The 21,709-nt window shown below is 35.3% G+C and overlaps 2 protein-coding genes across 6 annotated transcripts; one reads left to right on the top strand and one right to left on the bottom strand.

The window, feature by feature from the left end:
• Window positions 1–3,530: 3,530 nt before the first annotated feature.
• On the bottom strand, window positions 3,531–6,853 carry LOC122047989 (proteasome subunit beta type-2-B-like). Its single transcript, XM_042609554.1, has 3 exons — window positions 6,591–6,853; window positions 6,371–6,494; window positions 3,531–4,009 (listed from the first exon to the last, which is right to left on the bottom strand). The coding sequence occupies exons 1-3, from the start codon at window positions 6,746–6,748 to the stop codon at window positions 3,677–3,679; spliced, it is 615 nt and encodes a 204-aa protein (XP_042465488.1). The 5' UTR covers window positions 6,749–6,853; the 3' UTR covers window positions 3,531–3,676.
• A 294-nt stretch (window positions 6,854–7,147) lies between these two features.
• LOC122047986 (histone deacetylase 15-like) lies at window positions 7,148–21,114 on the top strand. 5 transcript variants are annotated; one of them, XM_042609551.1, is made up of 18 exons: window positions 7,171–7,282; window positions 7,364–7,459; window positions 9,487–10,064; window positions 10,140–10,251; window positions 11,719–11,780; window positions 12,967–13,042; window positions 13,195–13,259; window positions 13,560–13,615; window positions 13,958–14,081; window positions 14,239–14,364; window positions 14,504–14,554; window positions 15,316–15,384; window positions 15,745–15,853; window positions 16,346–16,425; window positions 16,971–17,053; window positions 17,120–17,165; window positions 17,750–17,915; window positions 20,631–20,763. In XM_042609551.1, the coding sequence occupies exons 2-18, from the start codon at window positions 7,399–7,401 to the stop codon at window positions 20,639–20,641; spliced, it is 1,875 nt and encodes a 624-aa protein (XP_042465485.1). In that variant the 5' UTR covers window positions 7,171–7,282; window positions 7,364–7,398; the 3' UTR covers window positions 20,642–20,763. The 5 variants fall into 5 exon arrangements, with proteins under 5 accessions (XP_042465484.1, XP_042465485.1, XP_042465487.1 ...); XM_042609553.1 differs by having other exon boundaries at window positions 7,172–7,282; window positions 20,706–20,839; XM_042609552.1 differs by having other exon boundaries at window positions 7,172–7,282; window positions 20,634–20,775.
• Window positions 21,115–21,709: the final 595 nt, after the last annotated feature.

Below are 21,709 nucleotides of genomic sequence, written 5' to 3'. Positions count from 1 at the left end.
TCAAATTCTCAAGTCCCATCTCCTTTCGCTTGTGCTTTAGATAATTTTTGAATTCCCCCCACGAAGGTGAAAGTTTCTCGATTATCACGACAACTTAAAAGGACTAATTTATTATTATTCCCTTGATATGCAAATTATATAAGATCAATTACAACTCTTAGACTTGAGTTGTCACAGTTTTAGAATCAATCATTTTAAAATCTAAGAATTTGACGATGAATTTCTTAAATTTGGCATCTTCTGTTTTGTACTTCCTTTCGAGAGATTTCCATAACTCCTTTGCAGTTGTCATTGGAATATACATATTGCATAACGTGTTATCCAAGCCATTGAAGATATAGTTTTGACATAAGAAGTCACTATGTCCTCAGGCATCATATGCCCCCCTCTCTTTCCTTTATCAGTCTTGTCTTGAGATATAGAGGGAGCATCTTCACATAAGAATCTCGCAAGGTTCAACGTGGTTAGGTAAAATAACATCTTTTGCTGCCACCGCTTAAAATCCATACTTGTAAACTTCTCTGGTTTCTCGCCATGTACCGGTGGAACAGGAGCCGTCGATGATGAATCCATTAAGATTGCACAGAAAAATTTATCTTAAATTTGTTGGAATCTTTTGTAGTGGTGCGATCTTTGCATGGGCAAAATGACAGTATACCATCATTTTAGTGAAGTCGAGGCTAGAGTTAGACTTTATCTCTTTAAGACGAATTTGTGCCACACACGGTGTTCAAGGAACACGACAATCGTCTCTCAAGATATAATGACTTTATCTTGCGATAGCAGCACTGTAAATCACAAGACCTCCGAACCGAAAAAGCTTCTCGAACTCTTCAATGCAAGTATGGAATGCAATGATTGTTTTGCTTGGAAGTAATTGAGTGAGTCAAATGAGGATGTGAGGTACCTTATTTATACTAAATGAAGGAGTACAAGAATCTTTTGGTTCAATTAAATCTCATCCATCCATTTTGAATTGGATGATGTAGATCGCATCTTTTCCTAAGAGACACTACTTCATTAAATACCACCCTTTAGAAATTAATGAATGAGATTTAGTTATCCAAAAGACACTTAAACCTTCCAAGTTGAATGAACAAGATTTGTCAATCTTAATTCAACGATCAAGATTTAATTTCTCATTTACATTAAATTTCCAACATGATCAACTTGGATGTCATTGTATCCACCTTATGTCGAGGAAAGGCATCAAAAATTGAATGGATTTGGAATCGAGAATCATTTTTGGTTTTTTAGATTGGTTCTCTGTTGTGCTGATTAAATGCAAAACTACATTTAAGTGGAGCATTAGCTTGATGGTGGGATTTGAGTAAAGATGTGATATTCCAGTACTATTGCTATTTAGTTTTCTAATTCTTAAAACACCTGGAGTTCCGCTAATTTGAAAAGATTGCGTTTTGCCTGTGGTGAACAGCAGTTTCTTAAATGATGTGCTGACATAGTGATTATAGGTTCAGAGTAGGTTATATTACTCAGTTTTGGACAACACTTGATGTACATCTACATCGATAAATTGTGCCGAGGGTTATGCTTCTGCATTTACTTATGCCAAATGCTTTGTTTATATGGCTACATAGTTTTAGTGTCATGTTTTTGAGGAGTTTATGAAGGACTGAATCCCTACAATATTTTTTGGCCTTCTTTCTATATAATGTTAAACTATTAGTAACTTTATCAAACTTTATTATTCTCACGGTAGGTGATAAGGTAGTTCTGCAGCACATTTATTGTAATGACAAATATCACAAATCCAACTTGCTTATATCTATATAACTTTATGGATTTTGCTTCTCTTTCTTCCCAAATAAACACCGATGAGATCTAGTGTAAACAAAGATTGCCAGTCAACAGTATGATTATTAACATCAGGATGCTACCACTTACATTTATTTGCTTTCGTTTGCCCAACAAAATCAGTATTTACTGCAGGCAGCATCCTGAAGCACCTTTTTATGATTCCTTTACAAAAACAGGTTCATCTGGATTATCTTAAAGCTGGTGCAAATGTTATAATTACATCATCTTACCAGATTTTTGTTTTTTCCGTATTATCTTGGCAATCATTTCTTTCTCGTGTGTTTCTTTCTAATGCTAACTTCTTGTTCTTGCGTTTCTTGCCTTTTCTACTCGTCATTCTGCTGATGAGTAACTAATAATTGCAGTGGGGACTATGGCAAAGAAATGACTAGAAAAATTGAAGGAATTTCACATAAGAAGAATTGAGGTCCTTGCTGAATCAAGTGCCGACTTGATTGCTTTTGAAACAATTCTCAATAAAATGGAAGCTCAGGTACTTTCAGTTGACAGTTATGTGATGGTCAGAATCACTCACTTTTCATGTCGATTATGAATTCTCCAGGGTTTTCTATTTTAGGTTCTTCCATTTGAAACCTCGAATATTGTCCATATAATTAAGTGCTTTAAACGCGCTTAAATACAAAAGAAAAACCTTCCTAAGATCCTTATAATTTCCACTAGAAGAAGATCTAATAATTTCACTTTGATACCATGTCCAGCTTTGAAAGATCTTGCTTAAATCTTCATCAACAAGCATAGCAAAAATTTCATATATTAACATTAAGAAAATAATTCCGCAACTCAGTTATTTGATTAAACTTTCAACATTGATCTTCAATCACCATCCTGTGACACTGGTTATGTCAGCGATCAAGAGTTTAGTGAGTTGCTGTTAATTTTAGATATCACATGGATAATTCTGTTTTTACGTTTCTCACTTTCCTGTTCAATTATCCTTTCAAATTTTTGCCAGCCAAGCATTCAATTCTCATGGTTATCTTGCATAATTGATTGTTTCACTTGGATTATTTGGTCAGTCAAGAAAAAAAGTCGGGATCTAATGATCGCCTCCTCTGTTATAGGATTACTGACAGATCTCTTCCCCTTGCTCATTCATCCTTACATATATCATTCTTGTGTCACCCAAACACATTCGTACTTCTGCTTCCTATCAACTCGAGTTTAATAGCTGCCTTTGCACTTAAAGATGAGAATGCAATTTATCTTTCTCTGTCAGTGTATGAGAATGTGGAAGTTAGAGGTCTGTATTAGCTTATTCTTAGATCATTCTTGGATTAGTTTATTTCCTTGAACGCAGAATCCTATATTTATCGAATGCACCAAGCCAAGTTGCGTTTGTCTTATTATTCTGTTTCCTGTATTTGCAGCTAACAGAGAAGCCAATTTTGATAGCGATATGATGAATAGAATATAGTATGTCCACGCTATCTTTTGCAAATATAGTGATGAGTAGTATTTATATGGGATTTTATTTATTATTTTACTTCGTGAATTTAAGATTGTTAGGTCAAAGTAATTTTACTCTCTTACTTTCCAATTTAAAATGGCTATAAAATTTTAGATTTATTAAATTGCCTTTCATAGTTGATATTTTTTTTTCTTTAAATAATAAAATAAATATTTAAAGCTAAGCTCTTTAAACACATCCAAGGATAAAGGGATTAACTGAGCATGGAAGCTTAAATGAGCCCTTAAAAGAGAATCAGAAATCTTACTTAATTAAGTTCAACAATAAGTGGAAGAAGGTAGGTTCAGAAAATGTTCCCAACAACGCACTGCATGTATGTCTGCTCCACACATTGCAATTTACTTAGAAACATATCACATCATTGAGTTCTCAAGCAGTAGGCTCTTCAGCATCTTTGATTGTCTCGCGCCAGGCATACTCCTTAGCGCCATCTTTATCGACGATCTTGATCACAAAGTTTGGCGGAGAAACAACCAGTCTGGTTCGGATTTCTACGATGCACTTGTCGACCAAGTCGACAGCTTCCTTCAGTGACATGCCGCTGTGGTAGTGTCGGTCCATCATTGATAAGCTGAAAAAGGATCCGTAGCCGAATGCACCTTTGTCTACTTTGTGGAGAGTTGCAATGTAGTCGATGTAGTAGAGAGATGGGCCGATGTCCTTGTCATATCCAGCTAGCAGAATGTTAACAGAATAGGGGCTCTGGGAAGGCAATGGATGAACAAAACTAGGGTTAAAACTGTACCAAATAAAAATCTAACAGTTAGGCGATCAGAGAAAATAATTGTAATAACAGTTGAGCAACATTTTGTCGATAGTTCCCTACTATACATCAGAAACTTTCCTAAAGAAAACCTAGAAAAACATGACCACCTTTATTGATTGATGGATGAAAAAACAGTTCGCTGCGAAAGTAAACACCTCGTATTGACGAGACAGAGATCAGGTGTTGTGAAACTGTTGGAGCTTAAATGAGCATGGACATAAATGACATACCAATTGAGCTATCACGACCATTTCCTATGCATCCCTTTGGTTGAGCTGTGCCAACTGAAGGGGCTAAAATAGTAGTCACAACAAACTTACTAGTAATGATACCAACTGAAATTGGAGTAAGATCCAAGGATTTTAGTTCCGATCTAGCAAAAGAGTATTGAAATATCAATAGGCTTATGCCCAAATTTATGTAGTTTTAGACAGTAAAAGTAGTTGGTGTTGTTGCTTGACGACCAATGCGTTTATGCTTTACCAAATTAATGGGCTAACTATCTCAGTGTAATCCTAAAGCAAGTTGTACCTATATATATTTGCACAAAAAATTAGAGATTTTAAGAAAATTACTTGTGTCTTCCACTTAACACCTAGTTATTCACTAAGAAAGTCTTGCTTGTTCAGCATATCATAAACATCCAATTCGCAATCCAAGCCTCCAGAGATCTTTCTTCATACATGTAAAATGTAATGATGGTAAATGCACAATCTTGTATAAGGAAAATCACAGCACTTAATTGCATAAGCACTTTTAAGTCTTCCCAGTTCATTTTGTTCGAATAAATGCAACTAATTATCCACTTGTCTTCTCTTAAAAGGTACAACTCACCATATAAACTTCAACAGCACTGTCACAACAAACTCACCATTCACCGGGCACAGGCACAGGCACAGGCACAGATGAACAACAAATCTAAATAAGCTCATGTTACTTTAAGGATTTTGAAGAGATTAATATATATATTACGGCTCTAAGATCTCCCAAAAAAGGTAAATAGGACCTTAAAATTTGTGTGGGATCTCAAAGGATGTATCCAGAATCTTATAGGGGTTTAATGTTGCATTGGATTTTCAAGTAATCAATTTCCATTTATCTTTTTTTAGAGGGCATCAGAAGTATGAAGGTTGGGTGTGTGTCTTGCTTATATGGAACAAAAGGCTATTTGGTGTTCCATATGAACATCTTTGACAATATTTTTGCTAGGGGATTTACACTGCTTTATTAATAGATGTTAAACAAAAGTTTTGATATGCTTGTCAACTCAGCATGAAATCCATAGATAATATCCTAAACTCATTTATGTAACAAATCATATGAACAGAGAGTCAGCACAATAGACAAGTTTATAATCCTTATGTTGTCCAACGTTGTTAATTTCTAGAAAGATGGTGAACCAATGAGAATATGTGACTAAGAAAATCAAAATTAACATTGTTTTTCTTTGCAAACTCCATGATAAGGTTGAGGCCCTTATTTTTTGGAGAACTCTATATCCAATTCCAAAACATATGGGAAACACAAGGTAACATGGAGCCTCTTTTAAAATAAAGTTGCATTGTCCTAAACATCAATGATATGAACTTTTCCAGTCGATGTGCTAAGAAAAGACAGGGATACTAATTATTTTTTTAATATATCTCCTTTATTTACATTTCAAACCCTGTTTATTGCCCTAACAGAATCATTGTCATTAACATGGCTAAGAGACAAAAACATTTTTTTTTTATTTCATAGATCCTTACTTAGCCATGTTTACTATAATGGTCCGCTTGGTTTCATAAGATCAATGTTTAATATTGTATTGGACATTAGAGTACTAGAAGCCGGAAAAAATTTCCAAGACTACTTAGAACTTGCCTGATGATATCATCCAAATAAAACACTCCTTTTCCTTCACTTCCTCTCATTCTCCTCCCTTTCCTCACTCCTCTTCTGTTAAACTCCTAAAGACACTGTTATAATTAATATTGGAAGGAACCTAAAATCTTGCTGGATCATCAAAAGGTCTAACCTTTCGAGATGATTATCCATGTCCTAAAAAGAAGATTATACCAAAATAAAATGATAATCAATTAGATAACAGAATTCACCTAGCTTTCTACGATTTCCTTGAGATTGACAGATTACAAGTCTAGAACAACAAAATGCAAGTAAATAACCCTTGCAATTCAAGTTTACACATTGAGGGAGAAGCAAATCCAAAGATCCAACCACGTATCAGAAAAAAAATGGAAGCCCTATTCCTACCCTAGCAGAAATCCTAGGAGAAGAGAGGAAGCGATGTTCCGTACCTTGCGCAGGGCTTGAGCGAGCTCACCGCGGGTGAAGTTGGCGGCGGCAGCAGTGCTGAGAGGAATTCCATTACGGAACTCATAGAGGTGAACGTTTTTCTGGATATATTCGGTGAACTGAACCCTGCAACCCACAGATCAACGTCCGTCGGCAAATCCAATTAACGACACAAATTAATGAGAGAAATACAGAAAAAGAGATAGAGAGTAGAGAGCGTACCGATCGCCTGCCTCGCCTGAGGCTCCCAGAAGCTTGTGAGAGTCGAGGATCATGATCTTATCCTCGTTGGACTTGTGCACGAGGATACTGTTGACGGCGGAGCTGTCCGCCGCCACCAGCGCAAAGCCATCTCCCACAAGTCCAAACACGCATTCCATTCCTTTCTTAGATCTCCTCAAAAGGCCGGAGAAGGATGCGGCGCTGGAGGAGGAAGGCTTATGAGAGATGATCTGTGTGAGGGGAAGAGAATTTATCGAGGTGAAGGAGGAGGGCGAGGAGAGAGAAAGCAGCCTTGGGGAACAAGGTAGAAAATGGTTCGGTCCGGTTCAAATCGTAGGTCCCGAACCATCGATTGGGGTTTCCAATATGTTTTTCTTCAGCAATCGTCGATATCGAACTGCTCGGATCGGATTTGACCGGTTCGATTATATTGGATCGGCCAGATTCGCGTGCATAATGGACCGGTCCAGAATTCGATGTTCAGCACTATAGAACTGCTTTAGGCCGTTGGATCAGATCTAACGATCCAGAATGTTTATAACAATTTAACCTTCCTTTCTTTCCTTTCCATCCTATCCTCCGATACCTCATCGTCCAGTGTAGCCGTCGCTGCCGCCGCCGCCTTCCCGGTCGATGATCCCGTCGCCGATCATCCTGACACTTCGTCCCGTGCTCGATCTTGGAACACAGAAGTCCGATCCAGTTTATATCTAGTTAGATCCTTTCCTTTTTTGTCTTCTCGAATGTTTTTATTTTATTTTATGTTATTTCAGGGTCTTCAGATCTGAGGCACGCATATGCTGGTTTTATGTCTTTAGATGTGGCTAGATCTGGTGTTATCTTAACCTGTATATTCTCGACACAGGAGGGTTCGAACGCATCGCTATATGTTGAGCTTCTTCAATATGTTTTTTTTGGTCAATTTTTGTATGAAATTTCGAATCTATCTCAGTGTTTAGATTTGTTTGAACCTATTCCCACCTTTAGATTGTATTTAGGTATGGAATTGAAATGATTTATATATAGAAAATAAGGTAGAGGTGCGAGATGATAAGAAAATTATTTTTTATTTGTTCTTTGAAGGAAGGTAAGAAACAAATGCAAGTGAAGAGGATGCTCACTTTTTAATACCTCTCCATTTGATGTTGGGTATATGAGTAACAAAGGGTGAATATTTAGATTATCTCTACAGATTTGCCTCCTTTTTTCGTGAAAGGAAGCAGGACATAACAACTCCATCCTTCGACTTGTCTTTTGTTCTCAATTAATTTTTGGCTTCTCTTCAAGGAAATATGTACTTAGTTTTAAGGCTTATCATTTGTCATTCTGTCCCTCCGCTGTTAAGTTGGTGACGTGTTGAGGACGTGGCTGACACCTGATTAATCAATTTGTTGACATCATTTGTCAAATGGGCACTGACCGTACTACTCCACCAATTTAAGTAAGGAAAAAATGTGTAAGACTTTCTGTAATTCTTGCTCTAACTCTGAACTTGACCACACTTAAATATTTTTTTGCCAACAAATTGATGATATGAATGGTTGATATTCGGTTGATAGATGATATAGAGAAATCGATTAATTTGTCATTGCCATAGATCTCACAAAATCAGGTGTTTCTTGTTGGCTGTGACCTGTGTGTGATCTTGCTTCTCAGAAATTCCAACTTGCTGTAAAGATAACTTCTGTTAATTGTTGTAGGTATGGCCACATTTTTCATATTTCATATTTGAGGGGGAGATATGAGAAGGAAATGAAAGTTTGGCCTGATTTACTGTAAAGTTACACCACCCTCCCTCTCTTACACCTCTTACACTCCATGCCACGGTGATATGAAATAGGGCCTAACATGATTCCTAAAAATGATTCTTGATGTTAATATAGCCTAATTCCCCCTTATTATATCCAAATGGTCAAATATATCAATTTGCCACTTGGCTTAATGCATTTATATATTTGAAAAGGTAAAAAATGAACAAATATTAATTACTGATAGGCATATCAGGAAGAATGGGGCTATGAAGCATTTGATAAAAATGGTAGAATGGATAATTGGAGTATAATTGTTGTTTTTCTATCGCTTTTAGCGATTGGTATAGGGGCATGGGAGAGGAGTTGGAGTGCAATAGACATTTAAGAGAGAGGTTGGTATTCAAATGGTAACCCTTTAAACAATTCATTTAACATTTAGGAGTTAGCCATCAACATTTTGAATAATATACAAATGTCAAAATAATACTATACTTAATAAAACTTCATTAATCAACATCAATTCATCAACATCATTATCCAGAAGTTTCATGTACATAAAATGATTTAGGAGTTTTAATACTCTCATTTGCATTTGTTATGATTTTGTGGTGCTCACACCATTTACAGCGACTATTTTATGGTTGGGAACCTGTTGAACCATCATGCAGTGTTATTATCTTATTTGTTTCTTTTTTGTCATCATCAATTGGAATCAGTGTCTGAACTTTTCCATTGAGGCTTTCCCATTCACAGTTGACCTGAATGGACAACATTTTATGATATCATATTATAAAATAATTTCACATTGAATTAATGATAGTATATCTCTTTTGATGCACATATGCTTGACATCTTATAGGAATTAGTTGAATGGGAAAATGATGAATATCTAGTACCACAAAATATTTCTAACGTTCATATTGCTGCCTCTTATTTTTACACTGCATCAAAATGTCACTTTTTTTTTAAAATATTCTTTTCCCATTTTAAAAGTGATTTGAAGGATTAAAACTATTCTTTCATAGAGGTTGAGGTCAAAATAAAATCCATGTAGCTATCCTCAAATAGTTGGGATTAACACCATTTGTTGTTGTTGCTCTGACTTTTTTCATTACTTAACATATGTGCTTTGTTCATTCCTCCAGAATTTTTTGATAACTGCAATTATACTTGCAAGTCAGATAGAGATTTTGGCATTTGGATGGCCTCTGAGACACTTTGTACAAGTTTAAAAGGGAAAAAGATTTGTGGCAAGAATAAAGTTCACAATGAAATTCATTCAAGGGAATGTCAAAATTGCTCTTATGAGTCCCATGGTAAATTCCCTTCTCAGAGTGTTAATGGCTCTACAAATTTGAGCGAATCCTTTCATAAAGGGAGTGATCATAATCATGGTTCATTAATTGCTAAGTCTAATCAATTACATCTTCCCTCTGAAACTCCAATGCATAGACCAATATCTGAAGTGAGAACTGTTACCAATACTTCTGAAAAAGCTTGTCTGAACGAGGAACATGATTATTGTGATGCATACTGTTCTGGACACCTGCAACAGTGTATGAAACATGAAAAGAACAGTACATTAGAAGAGCTGTACTTGCAAGAAGAGTATGATGAGGATGAGGATGATAGTGATTGGGAGCCTGTCAGTCCTTTTCTCATCAGAAAGTGGTTTTGTACCAATTGCACAATGCCAAACTTTGATGATGTTTGCCATTGTGAGGTGGGTATTCTTACTTTATACCTTATTCACTAGTTGTCAAAATTTTGGCTTTGTGCACATGCTACTTTTTTGAAGGTATGTGGGGAGGATAGAGAATGCGAGTTGCTTAGGCTTGGTCCTTCTGCACCTCCTGTACAGCAAGAAAGTAAGCTGGCCATTAACTCTGGTGGAAGTAATAGCCACCAAGGTATCTTCTGGTCTACTTGTGATCACAAACTGCTATATAATATGTTATTGAATCTAGTATGTTCATGAGTCATTAAGTAATCAGGCTTTGCATTGCCTGTTGTCATCCTTCTTTCTTTGTACACACTTGGAATGGTGCAATGTAATTGGGCGGTCAATTTTCTATTCAGTTGTTAGTTGCATTTTACTAATAGCTTTATTCCTGAAGCTTATGAAGGAACTAACTCTTTGCTGCTTTTTTGAAATATGAACCTCTGGAGATGCATGTTTTGCAATGAAGAATACAGTTGTTTTATTAGTTTCTAATTTTTTTATGGCGCCTGACAGAACTCATATAATGCAAAGTAAGTCCTATTTGGTTTGATTTTGGTTTAAACATCCTTAAACAAAAGTCGTTGAGATTGTGCCATTGGTTGCTTTAGGAAACAATTTGCAGTTTTTAAACTGAGGATGAGATCCTGCGAGACTAAATTTATAAAAAAGAATGGCCTAATTGATGTTACACATATTATTATGTCTCTTATGTTTTTAAATTATTTTTTTGTGAAAGCCTCCAATTGATTTGAAGGCCTCCAATTGATTGAAGGGGAGCCTTGACACAACAACGGTAAAGTTGTTGCCGTGTGACCTTGTGGTCACGGGATTGAGTCGCGGAAATAACCTCTTGCAATGCAAAGTAAGGTTGCGTACAATAGACCCAATATGGTTCGATCCTTCTTTGGGACCTGCATTGGTAGGAGCTTCGTATATCGGGCTGCCCTTTTAATGCCTCCAATTGATTTCACTACATCCATATTGTTTCCTAATTACAACTCTATAGTCCCTTATCAAAATCAATAATGAGAACATGAGTGTATTTGCTTTTTAATATAACCAAAAAGCTTTTATCACAAAATCAAAATGATGTTTTAGAATTGATCTTTTGGAATTTCTTCATGTCATTTGTGCATGAATCTTGCAAATTGTGCAAGAAAATATTGCAGATTGAAGTTGAAGTATCTACTATTATCCTTACATGTGGCTGCGTATTGTGATTAAATAAGAAAAAAAGTGAACATCATCTCCCAGTAATTAGTGCAAAAACTATATATGTTCATTGCCTTTGGTTGAATTAGGGCAAAGAATTTGATAATATACTAGTTTATGTTGTCTACAACATCTAGCGATTTATTGTTATGAATCTTAACTCCTAGACTCCAAATATTTGGGATAATCAGTGCTTGACGACGATGAATTTAATGACATTTCTTTCTTTTGTACAAAGCTAGTTGGTAGTGTCTTTTACAATTAATGAATGCTCTAAACTCAAGATTTCCTATTTGCTCGTGTTCTTAGAAACTTTCTTCTTCCAGTGTGCAACCGTTGTTACCTTGATAGATATGTTGAGACATATAAGCTTCTGTTGAACAACTGCTATGAGCTATCTTGTTGATAATAGTTTCCTTATACACGCACAATGTTCCTGCAGATTTGAGCTCAAAATCAAGAACGGCTATTGGGTTTGATGAGAGAATGTTGCTCCATTCAGAGGTTAGTACTTCTGCTAACTGTACAGTTGCATTTTCCTTTTATGTTTCAGTTTTAGTTTGTATGAGTTTTTGCTAGGGCATCTATTAACTTCACATCAGTGTGGGCTTCTGTAGGATTTTTGGAATTTGCTTTATGTTGTTTGTAAACATGTTTATGCCTTTAATTCTCATGCACCCAAAGTGAGGATGGCCAATGTTCTTCAGCTGAGAGAATGCAAAAATTTGCTGAGATGAGATAACCTAGATCTTCTTGGAAGAGGGTCAAGAAGAAAGAAAATAATCAGGATTAAACTTTAGTTGTTTCTCGTTGAGAAAATATTGCCTTAGAGTTCACAACTTTTTAAAGTACTATAAACATGGTCAAAATCTTAAAATTTGTTCTATTCTATAAAATTCCATAAATCACTCCATTAAATACTGAACTCATTTTTAATACAGTCCCATGGTAGACATACTCCTGTACGAACTCTTCGATTAAAATTGATTAATTTGTTACACAATGACTTATTCATAAATCTAAAATATTTAACTAAGCCAATTGCTGCAAACATTTTCATGGTATTACTTCTCTTCTTTGATGATGCAGAGCCAACCAATTCAGGTTTCTCATCTGAAGCGCATAACTTTACTTCCCTTTTTTAAAAATATGCCTCTCCTCAAGCATATAATTGAAACAATATTTTGTTGAAAACACAAGCAACTCATTCATTTTGTTTTTTCAAAAAGCTCCTGTGATATATGTGTCCAATTAAGCCATGCATCCTAAATAATAGGAGTTTGTCCCACACATCTTTTCCTATCATTCAACTTGGTAAAGCTATCACTAGTACTGGGTTATTTAGATCAATTTTTATTACATAAGGAAGTTTCCTTTTCCTTTATTGCTAAAACCTGCTGTAATTAATGCAACTTGTTGAATTCTTTAATTTATTGATACCCTTTGAAGTGCTTCATATCATTTAACTAATATTCATGTAATCAAGGCTATACCTAGTTACTTGCAAATACACGAACCTTTTGTAGGTGTTATTTCTTGATGTTCAATAGTCAGATATTTTTTTATTGGGAGTCTGGGGGACACCTTCAGTCTTTTTTTTCTTTATTTTGTTATTGTTCTCTATGTTACCTCTCTTATGCCCTTTTGTTATTTTTGCTGCTGTACTTTGTTATTTTTGCTGCTGTACTAGGTTGAGATGAAGTCACACCCTCACCCAGAAAGACCTGATCGTCTTAAAGCAATTGCATCTGACCTTGCTGCAGCAGGTGATTTTGTTCATAGAGGAATTACTCATAGCTATCATTGTTGCTTGCTTTTTTTTCCCCCTGCTGGACAAATTTTTGTCTAGGTTAAGTATTAATCCGTTATTCCTTTGTAGATGCTTCTTGGCCTAACTGTAATTTCTATATACATTCAGGGATATTTCCAGGCCAATGCTATGCAATACCAGCTAGAGAAATAACAAAAGAAGAACTTTTACAGGTAATCAAATAATTGCAATAGTTTTTATGGACATTTACATGCTAGTAATCACTGGTTTTCACTGGAAATTATTTTTGAGATAATATGATATAGTTTCTCTTATTTAAGTATTTGTTGAGGCTCAAGACTTCTAAAAAATTATTCTTGGTTATATGAAGGTATTCTACTTAGAACATGTTCAAGTTCTTTTATATTGCTTTTTCTTGGTCAAGTATGTACTACATTAATTTAATATAAAATGATTTTCTTTTTAGATTTGTTCATATGAATCCTTTTCATATGCTTGTTGAGAACTTGCAGGTTCACACTTTGGATCACATTGAAGCAGTTCAACATACATGTCATATGCTTGCAAGGTAGTTACAATCTCTGCTTTCACCTGTGGGACAACATTGCTTTATTTATGTAGCACACCTGCAACTCTAATCTGCTTCTTATTGTCAAATTTATCCTCTCTGTAGCATGGCTTTCTTTGAATCTTTCCATTTGCTTCATTGTTTTTTTCAGTTAAATCAACTGCATCAAATTTAGTTTATTTTCCATTCTTTAGCATTGCTTTAGTATTGATGCAGTGAGAGTGCATCTTGAAATCATTCTAATGATGATCAGATATATTCCAAAGATTACAGTTATAATTGGCATAAACTCAGATTTTATGTTCCAAAATATGATTATTTCCCCTTGGTTTTAACTGACAGTTACTTTACTTCGGACACTTACGCCAACAAGCATTCAGCATGTGCTGCTAGGCTTGCAGCAGGATTATGTGCAGACCTTGCTTGCACAATATTGTCTGGTGGTTCCAAGAATGGTTTTGCTTTAGTATGTGGTTCAATTTCTCTTCTTTTCAATCTGCAATGTTTGATGATTCTTCTGTTAATCACCTGACCACTTTCAAGAAAAATATCATACGTATTTAATTTTATAAGTTATCTGCTTTCAATTTTTGTAATTTATTTGCTGTCTGATAATCTGTTAGGTTAGACCACCTGGGCATCATGCAGGTGTTTCACAAGCAATGGGCTTTTGCCTCCATAATAATGCTGCAGTTGCAGCATTAGCTGCTCAGCGTGCTGGCGCTAAGAAAATCTTGATTGTTGATTGGGTAACCGTCTTTCCTTTTCTATGGAGTCTTTGATTGTTAATTTTCAATTGGATAATTTATTAATTTCCATGACTTTTGAGCTACAAGAGAAAATACTTCTTCCTTCAATTTAAGAGCTGTTTTCATATTTTGGTTCCAGGATGTGCATCATGGAAATGGTACACAAGAGATATTTGATGACAACAAATCGGTTAGTTGTATTATGAGTAATTTTAACTCCACTTTATTGCTTGATAATTACATCCAATTTTAACTTGTTCAACATCAACAAGCCTTGTAAGTCCCAATTATTTTGCATTGGCTACAAAAATGTTAACCCTCCATTGAATATCCCTATTTCTTAGATCTTGTAATTTCACTTAGCTAGTTTTCGGGTCTCCTTTTACCACCCATGGTTTCAACTCTAATTACATCAAAATCCTCCAGCTTTAACATTTTAATGGAGAATAAAATTTGTGAAATGGTTTCAAAATATCTGTTAGCTTCTTTGATATAACTTGTAGTCTAACTTTTGTGGGAGGGAGGACAGAAAACTCTCTATATCAAAGCCGAGAGAGGCCCTTATTTCTTTTATTCAAACTCGTCTTTCCATGCAAGGCCTTTTACATCTAAAACTATGAAATGGCTTACCTCCATACTATGTTACTTTGTTTCATGTTTTCACCACTGGGTAGACAGATAATTGAATATATATTATATTTTTCTATTTATGGCTGAATCATGAGGAATTTGAATTGAAGTTGGAGGTAGAGTTGCAGAGGCATCCTCATGCAAGGAGATGGAGCAAATTAGGATGTAGTGACTTGGTTACTTATAACCTAGCATACATGTTATTGTGTATTAAATTTCTGCCGCATTGAATAACCATTCGTGATAATTAACTTCTCTATTTTCTCAATTCGATTATCTGGGATTTGGCTTGACAGCTAATAACTTCTATTTGATATTTAGGTTTTGTACATATCACTGCATAGGCATGAAAATGGCAGGTTCTATCCTGGAACTGGAGCAGTTGATGAGGTACTTGGTCCACAAAATTCAATTAAGAAAAATGCTTATATTTTGTAATTAAGTGGAGATATATAATTTTTTGAGAGTAAATAAATGATGTAAATAATTTTTTGAGATATATAATTAAATGCTTATATATGTTTATGCCATTAGTATTCAAACTTATAGTGATAGATAACTTTGAGAAGATTGGAGAGAGTAGGGAAAAAGGCAAGACATAATAGACACAATGATTGAAGAGAGTAGAAAAAGAGACTTAAATTGATAGACACAATTCTTTTAGCTTTTTTATGTTTAGTTTTGCTTCTAAGGCGCCATAAATACTTCAATAAGATAGCTTGTGTATTAATTCACATTTGCTACTTGCAGGTTGGCAGTATGGATGGTGAAGGATTTTCTGTAAACATACCGTGGAATTGTGGAGGCGTGGGAGATAATGATTACATTTTTGCATTTCAGCATGTTGTGATTCCAATAGGTCATTTTCTTACTTTCTCCTGATCGTTTGTAGATAACTTGTATGAGCATATGGATGAGAACATCAAGGTTTAGCTGCCTTTTGGTTACATGGATTTAATCTCTCTTTCTAATAACAGGAGCATGATTTGGAGGTATCAACACTCATTTATAGTATTACAAATATAAGCACGAGACTTCCAAAACTCTAGTTACCATGTTCTCAATCAAACAATCTTATCTTGGCATATTGGAGCTACATAAAAGTAATATTTTCCTTTATATGGTCTGCTTTGATTGGGAGCCTAGAAAGAAAAAAATATGCCTGCAAAATTTTACATTTTGACAGAATCAAGTTCACATTTTATTTCTCCCATCTCATTTGAACGCCCAGAACCAAGCAGCAAATTGTTTCATTTGTTGATCATGTGCTTATTGTTTTCTTTTTTGTCTTATTTACTTGTACACTATTTTGTTTGGCCCTCTCTGACAAATTGGCCATGCTTATTTGCAGCTCTTCAATTTGCACCCGATATTACAATTGTTTCAGCAGGCTTTGATGCAGCGCGCGGTGATCCTCTTGGCTGTTGCGATGTAAGGGATATTTATAATTTTCTTTTACATTTTAAGATTATGCTTGTGAAATATTAGGCACTAATTAAAAACTTACCCTAGGATTCCGTTTTGTCATTGCTCCATTCAAATACCTTTTACTTAGAATCTTATACTAAATTGAAATAACTTTTTTTCTGCTATAGTTGAACTCACATTTTAACTTTTGAGGTTGAGATCAATTTGAGTTAAAGTTAATAAGTACTTTCACTCTTTTAAATAAGAAAAATGAAATTAAGAATTGTTGAATGAAATTTTGTATCAAGTACTCTTTTTTCTTTAATCTCTCTGTACATAAATGTCTCATTGTGTCCATTGCTAGTTGTTTTTATTACTAAATGGTGTAGATAGAACATCACTACATTGTGCAAATTGTCACTAAATTGTCTGCCTTTATTATCAAAATTTTAATGTTGTTTCAGGAGGTTAAAGAGTATGATGCATTGTAAAATTATACTGTGTTATGTTTTTAGTGAAAATAGAATGAAGTTGCACTATAAAGTTAATAGCCTGTGCACTTGTAATAGGTGACTCCTGCTGGATATGCTCAGATGACACACATGCTAAGTAGCCTCTCTCAAGGGAAATTGTTGGTCATCCTTGAAGGAGGGTTGGTACCTCTGCATAGTTGAGTTTTACATGTTAACTGTAAACTTATTTATTGTTCTGTTTGCAGCTACAATCTTCGTTCAATATCTTCGTCGGCTACAGCAGTGGTCAAGGTATCTTTGTCACGTTTGATTAACTTCTCTAGCATTGTATTTTTGTTAGTTTGTAAGAAATTGCACCTGCTTATTTTTAGATTTATCTAGTAGGTGCTAGTCTTTTCGGGCTTTTTTTTTGTATTATTCTCTTAATTTGTTGGTGCATTTGGATATCACATCAATGTGATGATGGGATATATTAAAATCAAATGGAAGAAATAACCAACTGCAGATCCAAGTCATTGATGCTATTTGCTGGGAGACATATTATGAAGTTTTGGAATCTGATTGAATAAATAATTTTTTATGCTATTTATTCTTATATCCACAAGAAATACCATCAATGATCTGTTGAAACTATTTATAAAAACTCAGTCCTTGCTCAAATGCTTAAAAATTATAATCTTAAATTGTTAGCCTGTGTACCAAACATAGTTCTTCTTAATGATCAGAGATTTTGGAATCAGTCTTGTTGAGTAACTAGCTTAGCAGATCTATCTATTAACATGATTTTTTGTTAATGTCTCTCAGATTAGTAGTGCATGGTGTGCTTGATCTTTGATTACCAAGCATAAGAAGAGAAATGTTCTCTTATTTTGCAGGTGTTACTTGGTGAAAATCCTAGCAGTCAGATTGACAATATACCATCGAAAGCAGGTTTACAAACCATTCTGCAAGTAATGCAAATTCAGATGAAGTACTGGCCAATTTTGAAACCAAACTTTATGATGCTTCAATCGCAATGGAGTACCGTTACTTCTACTATCAGTGAGTGGTTATGTTGAATTCTGTGTTGATTAAATTACAGCTTAGTATTTGTTTATCATTGTTTGATTATGAATTGAATAGATTACATATTCAGAGGAATTCTTGAGGGAAATTTTAGATTTCTTGAATTATTATCCAACAAGGGAGATACAGACAGAATTATCATTATTAGGATAAAAGGTGAATGATTGAAATGGATTGCGTATTTAGTATTATGTGTTCGTCCTGTGAACTAAGTTAATAGTTTCAATCATTTTTGATCTATTATTCAATAAAGAGATATCAATTAGGATATGTGTGGTTTAAACGGAAAAGATTCACATGCCACACTATATTGGTTAAACTGCTAGATTGTTAGTAAACAACGCATGCTAAAATTTTATGTCGCAGAGAAGAATGCTAAGATGAATATGTGATTATTAGAAAAGTTACAATAAAAAATATACTATCAAGTAGCTATAGGTATTAGGTATAACTAACAGGTAGGCCTGCCAATAGTAGACATAACTGGATAAATCGATATAATGTAATCTGAAACATGATTATAGTGTGTGTGTGTATACACACACACAGTTTTGATTTGCCGCTCACCTTATGCCACACACCCCATGTGCATCTCAATTTTTTTTGTTTTGCCTTTTTTTTGCTTAACACTATAACTCGACCTCTAAACCTTAAAGAAAAAAGTCCTAAATGACATAACCGCAAGCTAAAAAAAAAAACTGTGTCTTAGTCACGCAACGTAAGTGTGCAGGGTTGGTCTGTATATACTGACTTGTTATCCTAGGCGTTCAGTGTGGGTGATGCTTAGGAGATTTTTTTTTAAGGTCTCGATTATGTCAATAAGATTTTGCTTTTAGGGTTTAAGGGTTGATTATAGTATTAAGAAAAAAATTAGGACATTTTTTACAAATTTATGGCAACTAAGTTGTTGGCCGTCAAATTGGGTACTTAAGAGCGGAGTATTGGTTGTCTTAATTAAACTAGAAGGGAGAAAAGATGTGAGTAAACTTTCATCAATAGTGGATGTAGTGGCTCCGCTATCCAGAAAAGCATGTAAAGTAAGTTCATGGCCTTGGATATTCAGGTACATTGTACGTGAATATCAATAGTGAGCCCAGTATTACAAATATTAGGTGTCTGAATAAATACAAATTCAGGATTAGCTGGTTCCTCAAGAATGAGGGGATTTTTGACTTTGTCCTGATAAGGGTCTTGTATATAGGAGGAAGGGCTAGCTTCCGTATACTGTGAACAAGTGCCTTTTCTGAGAAGAGCAATTTTAGTTTCTAACAAATTTAGTCTAGTTTCGAGGATAGAACCCCTTGATTCTAACAAAGTATTTCTCGTGCTTCGTTTAACTGTATGAGTTGGTGGTATACTGATTTGGAAGAGAGCACTAAGGCATAAATTACAATATTGTTTCTTGCATAGTTTGCAAATTCTTGGTTGTAAAATGGATGGGTAATAGCCACAAGTAAAAGAAGGGATATTATCGGACCCTTCTTTGAGAACCCAATCATGAGAGCAAGTTCTTTGGTCAGAATGTAGATCAGTTTAGTTTTGAGGGATCAATTGGTGATACATAAGTGAGAACTGCTGAAAGTCATGTAAAGTTTCTTCAAAAATTGGATCGGCTAGTGGATTCTCTTCTAACTAGAGTCATATGTGTGATCTAAAAAAGAATTGATATCATGACCTTGGATATTCAGGGTACATTGTACGCGAATATCAATAGTGAGCCCAGTACTACAAATATTGGGTGTCTAAATAAATACAAATTCAGGATTAGTTGGTTCCTCAAGAATGAGGGGATTTTTGCCTTTGTCTTGATAAGGGTCTTGTATATAGGAGGAAGGGCTAGCTTCTGTATACTGTGGACAAGTGCCTTCTCTGAGAAGAGCAATTTCAATTTCTAATAAATTTTGTCTAGTTTCGAGGATAGAAACCCTTGATTCTAACAAAGTATTTCTTGTGCTTCGTTTTACTGTATGAGTTGGTGGTATACTGATTTGGAAGAGAGCACTAAGGCATAAATTACAACATTGTTTTTTGCATAGTTTGCAAGTTCCTCATTGTAAAATGGATGGGTAATAGCCACAAGTAAAACAAGGGATATTATCGGACCCTTCTTTGAGAACCCAATCATGAGAGCAAGTTCTTTGGTCAAAACGTAGATTAGTTAAGTTTTGAGGGATAAATTGGTGATACATAAGTGAGAACTACTAAAAGTCATGTAAAGTTTCTTCAAAACTTGGATCAGCTAGTGGATCCTCTTTTGAACTAGAGTCATATGTGGGATCTAAAAAATCATTGATTACGGAAGAATATTTTTGTAACGGAGTTGGCATATCTTTAAGATCAAGTATAGATAGGATGGAGTAAATAGAAGAAGGAAACATCTGATTGGACTTCTATTAAGCCAAAATTTGTGTATAAGAATAGATGTGAAGTCCCTCATGGTTGCATGAACTGAATGAGGGAGGGTACCAGCTGAGTGAAATGTGACATAACGAGAAGGCATCCTCGAGGGTGATAATTAAATGAGTCACACGTCCAATCTTCTAGACAGAAATGAGTGATCATAAAAATGGTCACCTTAAATTTAGCTATATGAACCTTTAATTTTTTTTTTTATAACTGCCTATCATCGGCTTAATTTAAACTCATCGGTAATGTTTCATGTTTTAGTAATTTGTACATGTTTTCTACCAGAAGATCTATAGAAAGTTCATACTGGGTGGTGCCTTATATGGATGAAACTTTCTTCTGCGCTTGTTAGGAGATCAGATTAAAAGGCGGCAACATCCATTGGGTCCAGTATGGTGGAAATGGAGAAGCAAGAAGTTCATATACAAACACCTCTATGGCCAGCCATATCCCAGGAGGCATCTATCGTTCAGAGGACTTGGTTGATTCTGCAAGCCAAGCCAAGCCAAGCCAAGCTTGCAAACCTTTTGCGATGGCTGAGAATTCAATCTATTGACTAGCCGCGGATTAATCTGCCCAGTTTTGCCTTTTATTTTGCTCATTGATGTTTAGCCATGAGCTATATGCCACAAACATACCGAGTCCAGATCGATGCAACTGTGTTTGGGGTGTAGCCTGTTTTATTTTTGCAAGTATGGTCGTGCTTATTCCTTCGTTAGAAGATCTCTACACCCAGCTTACGAGTTTATAAAGAACAAGTTGGAGATTATACTCGTTATCAGCAGTAGAGATATTTGAACAATGCCGAGTAAATTGAAATAAGAAATAGGAGATAAAACAATAGGGGAAACATAATATCGTTTGGCCAATCATTTTGGTCTACATGTAATGAACAAGTGAGCTCGATTCAGATTCATCTACATCGTTCTGGCAGGATGCAAAGTCGAACTTATCTCTAGTTGGCCCCTAACAAAAAAAAATGTGGAACTGTCACATCAGCGGTCCTCCTAGAGCCGGTCCCACGGATATGGAGGGAGGTAAATACAGGTATACAAGTGGAAAGTGCATAGCGGAGACGTTAACCCCAGACAGTGACACCTCGGGGATCGACCCTTGAATCTTTCAATCACAGAACCATGTACTTCCCATCTGTGCTACGTCCTGGGAACTCTAGTTGGCCCCTGACGCTCGAATATTAAGTTTTACTTGTCGAGATGTTGTCTTGACAAAGTACTAAATAACCTTGATAATCTTTAACTATTTAGATGAAAAATTGTTAGTGACTCGTTGAACTGTTGGTATGACAAATTCATCATCGACTATATCACAAAGGTCTTTCTGGCTAAGCGTCAACTCAATTCCAA

Source organism: Zingiber officinale, chromosome 2B (genome assembly GCF_018446385.1).
Source record: "Zingiber officinale cultivar Zhangliang chromosome 2B, Zo_v1.1, whole genome shotgun sequence".
Classification (NCBI taxonomy): Eukaryota; Viridiplantae; Streptophyta; class Magnoliopsida; order Zingiberales; family Zingiberaceae; genus Zingiber; species Zingiber officinale.
This window is presented reverse-complemented; position numbering and strand designations above follow the sequence as displayed.

What these genes read in the sequence shown, in the direction of transcription:
- LOC122047989 (XM_042609554.1), bottom strand. Translation starts at nt 6,748, where the DNA reads ATGGAATGCGTGTTTGGACTTGTGGGAGATGGCTTTGCGCTGGTGGCG. An exon ending in TCAGGCGAGGCAGGCGATCG is followed by an intron (nt 6,495 to 6,590) that starts GTACGCTCTCTA and finishes TGTGGGTTGCAG; the next exon opens with GGTTCAGTTCACCGAATATA. An exon ending in TCGCTCAAGCCCTGCGCAAG is followed by an intron (nt 4,010 to 6,370) that starts GTACGGAACATC and finishes TTGCCTTCCCAG; the next exon opens with AGCCCCTATTCTGTTAACAT.
- LOC122047986 (XM_042609549.1), top strand. Translation starts at nt 7,399, where the DNA reads ATGTCTTTAGATGTGGCTAGATCTGGTGTTATCTTAACCTGTATATTC. An exon ending in TTGGTCATCCTTGAAGGAGG is followed by an intron (nt 17,054 to 17,119) that starts GTTGGTACCTCT and finishes TTCTGTTTGCAG; the next exon opens with CTACAATCTTCGTTCAATAT. An exon ending in TACCGTTACTTCTACTATCA is followed by an intron (nt 17,916 to 20,697) that starts GTGAGTGGTTAT and finishes TGCGCTTGTTAG; the next exon opens with GAGATCAGATTAAAAGGCGG.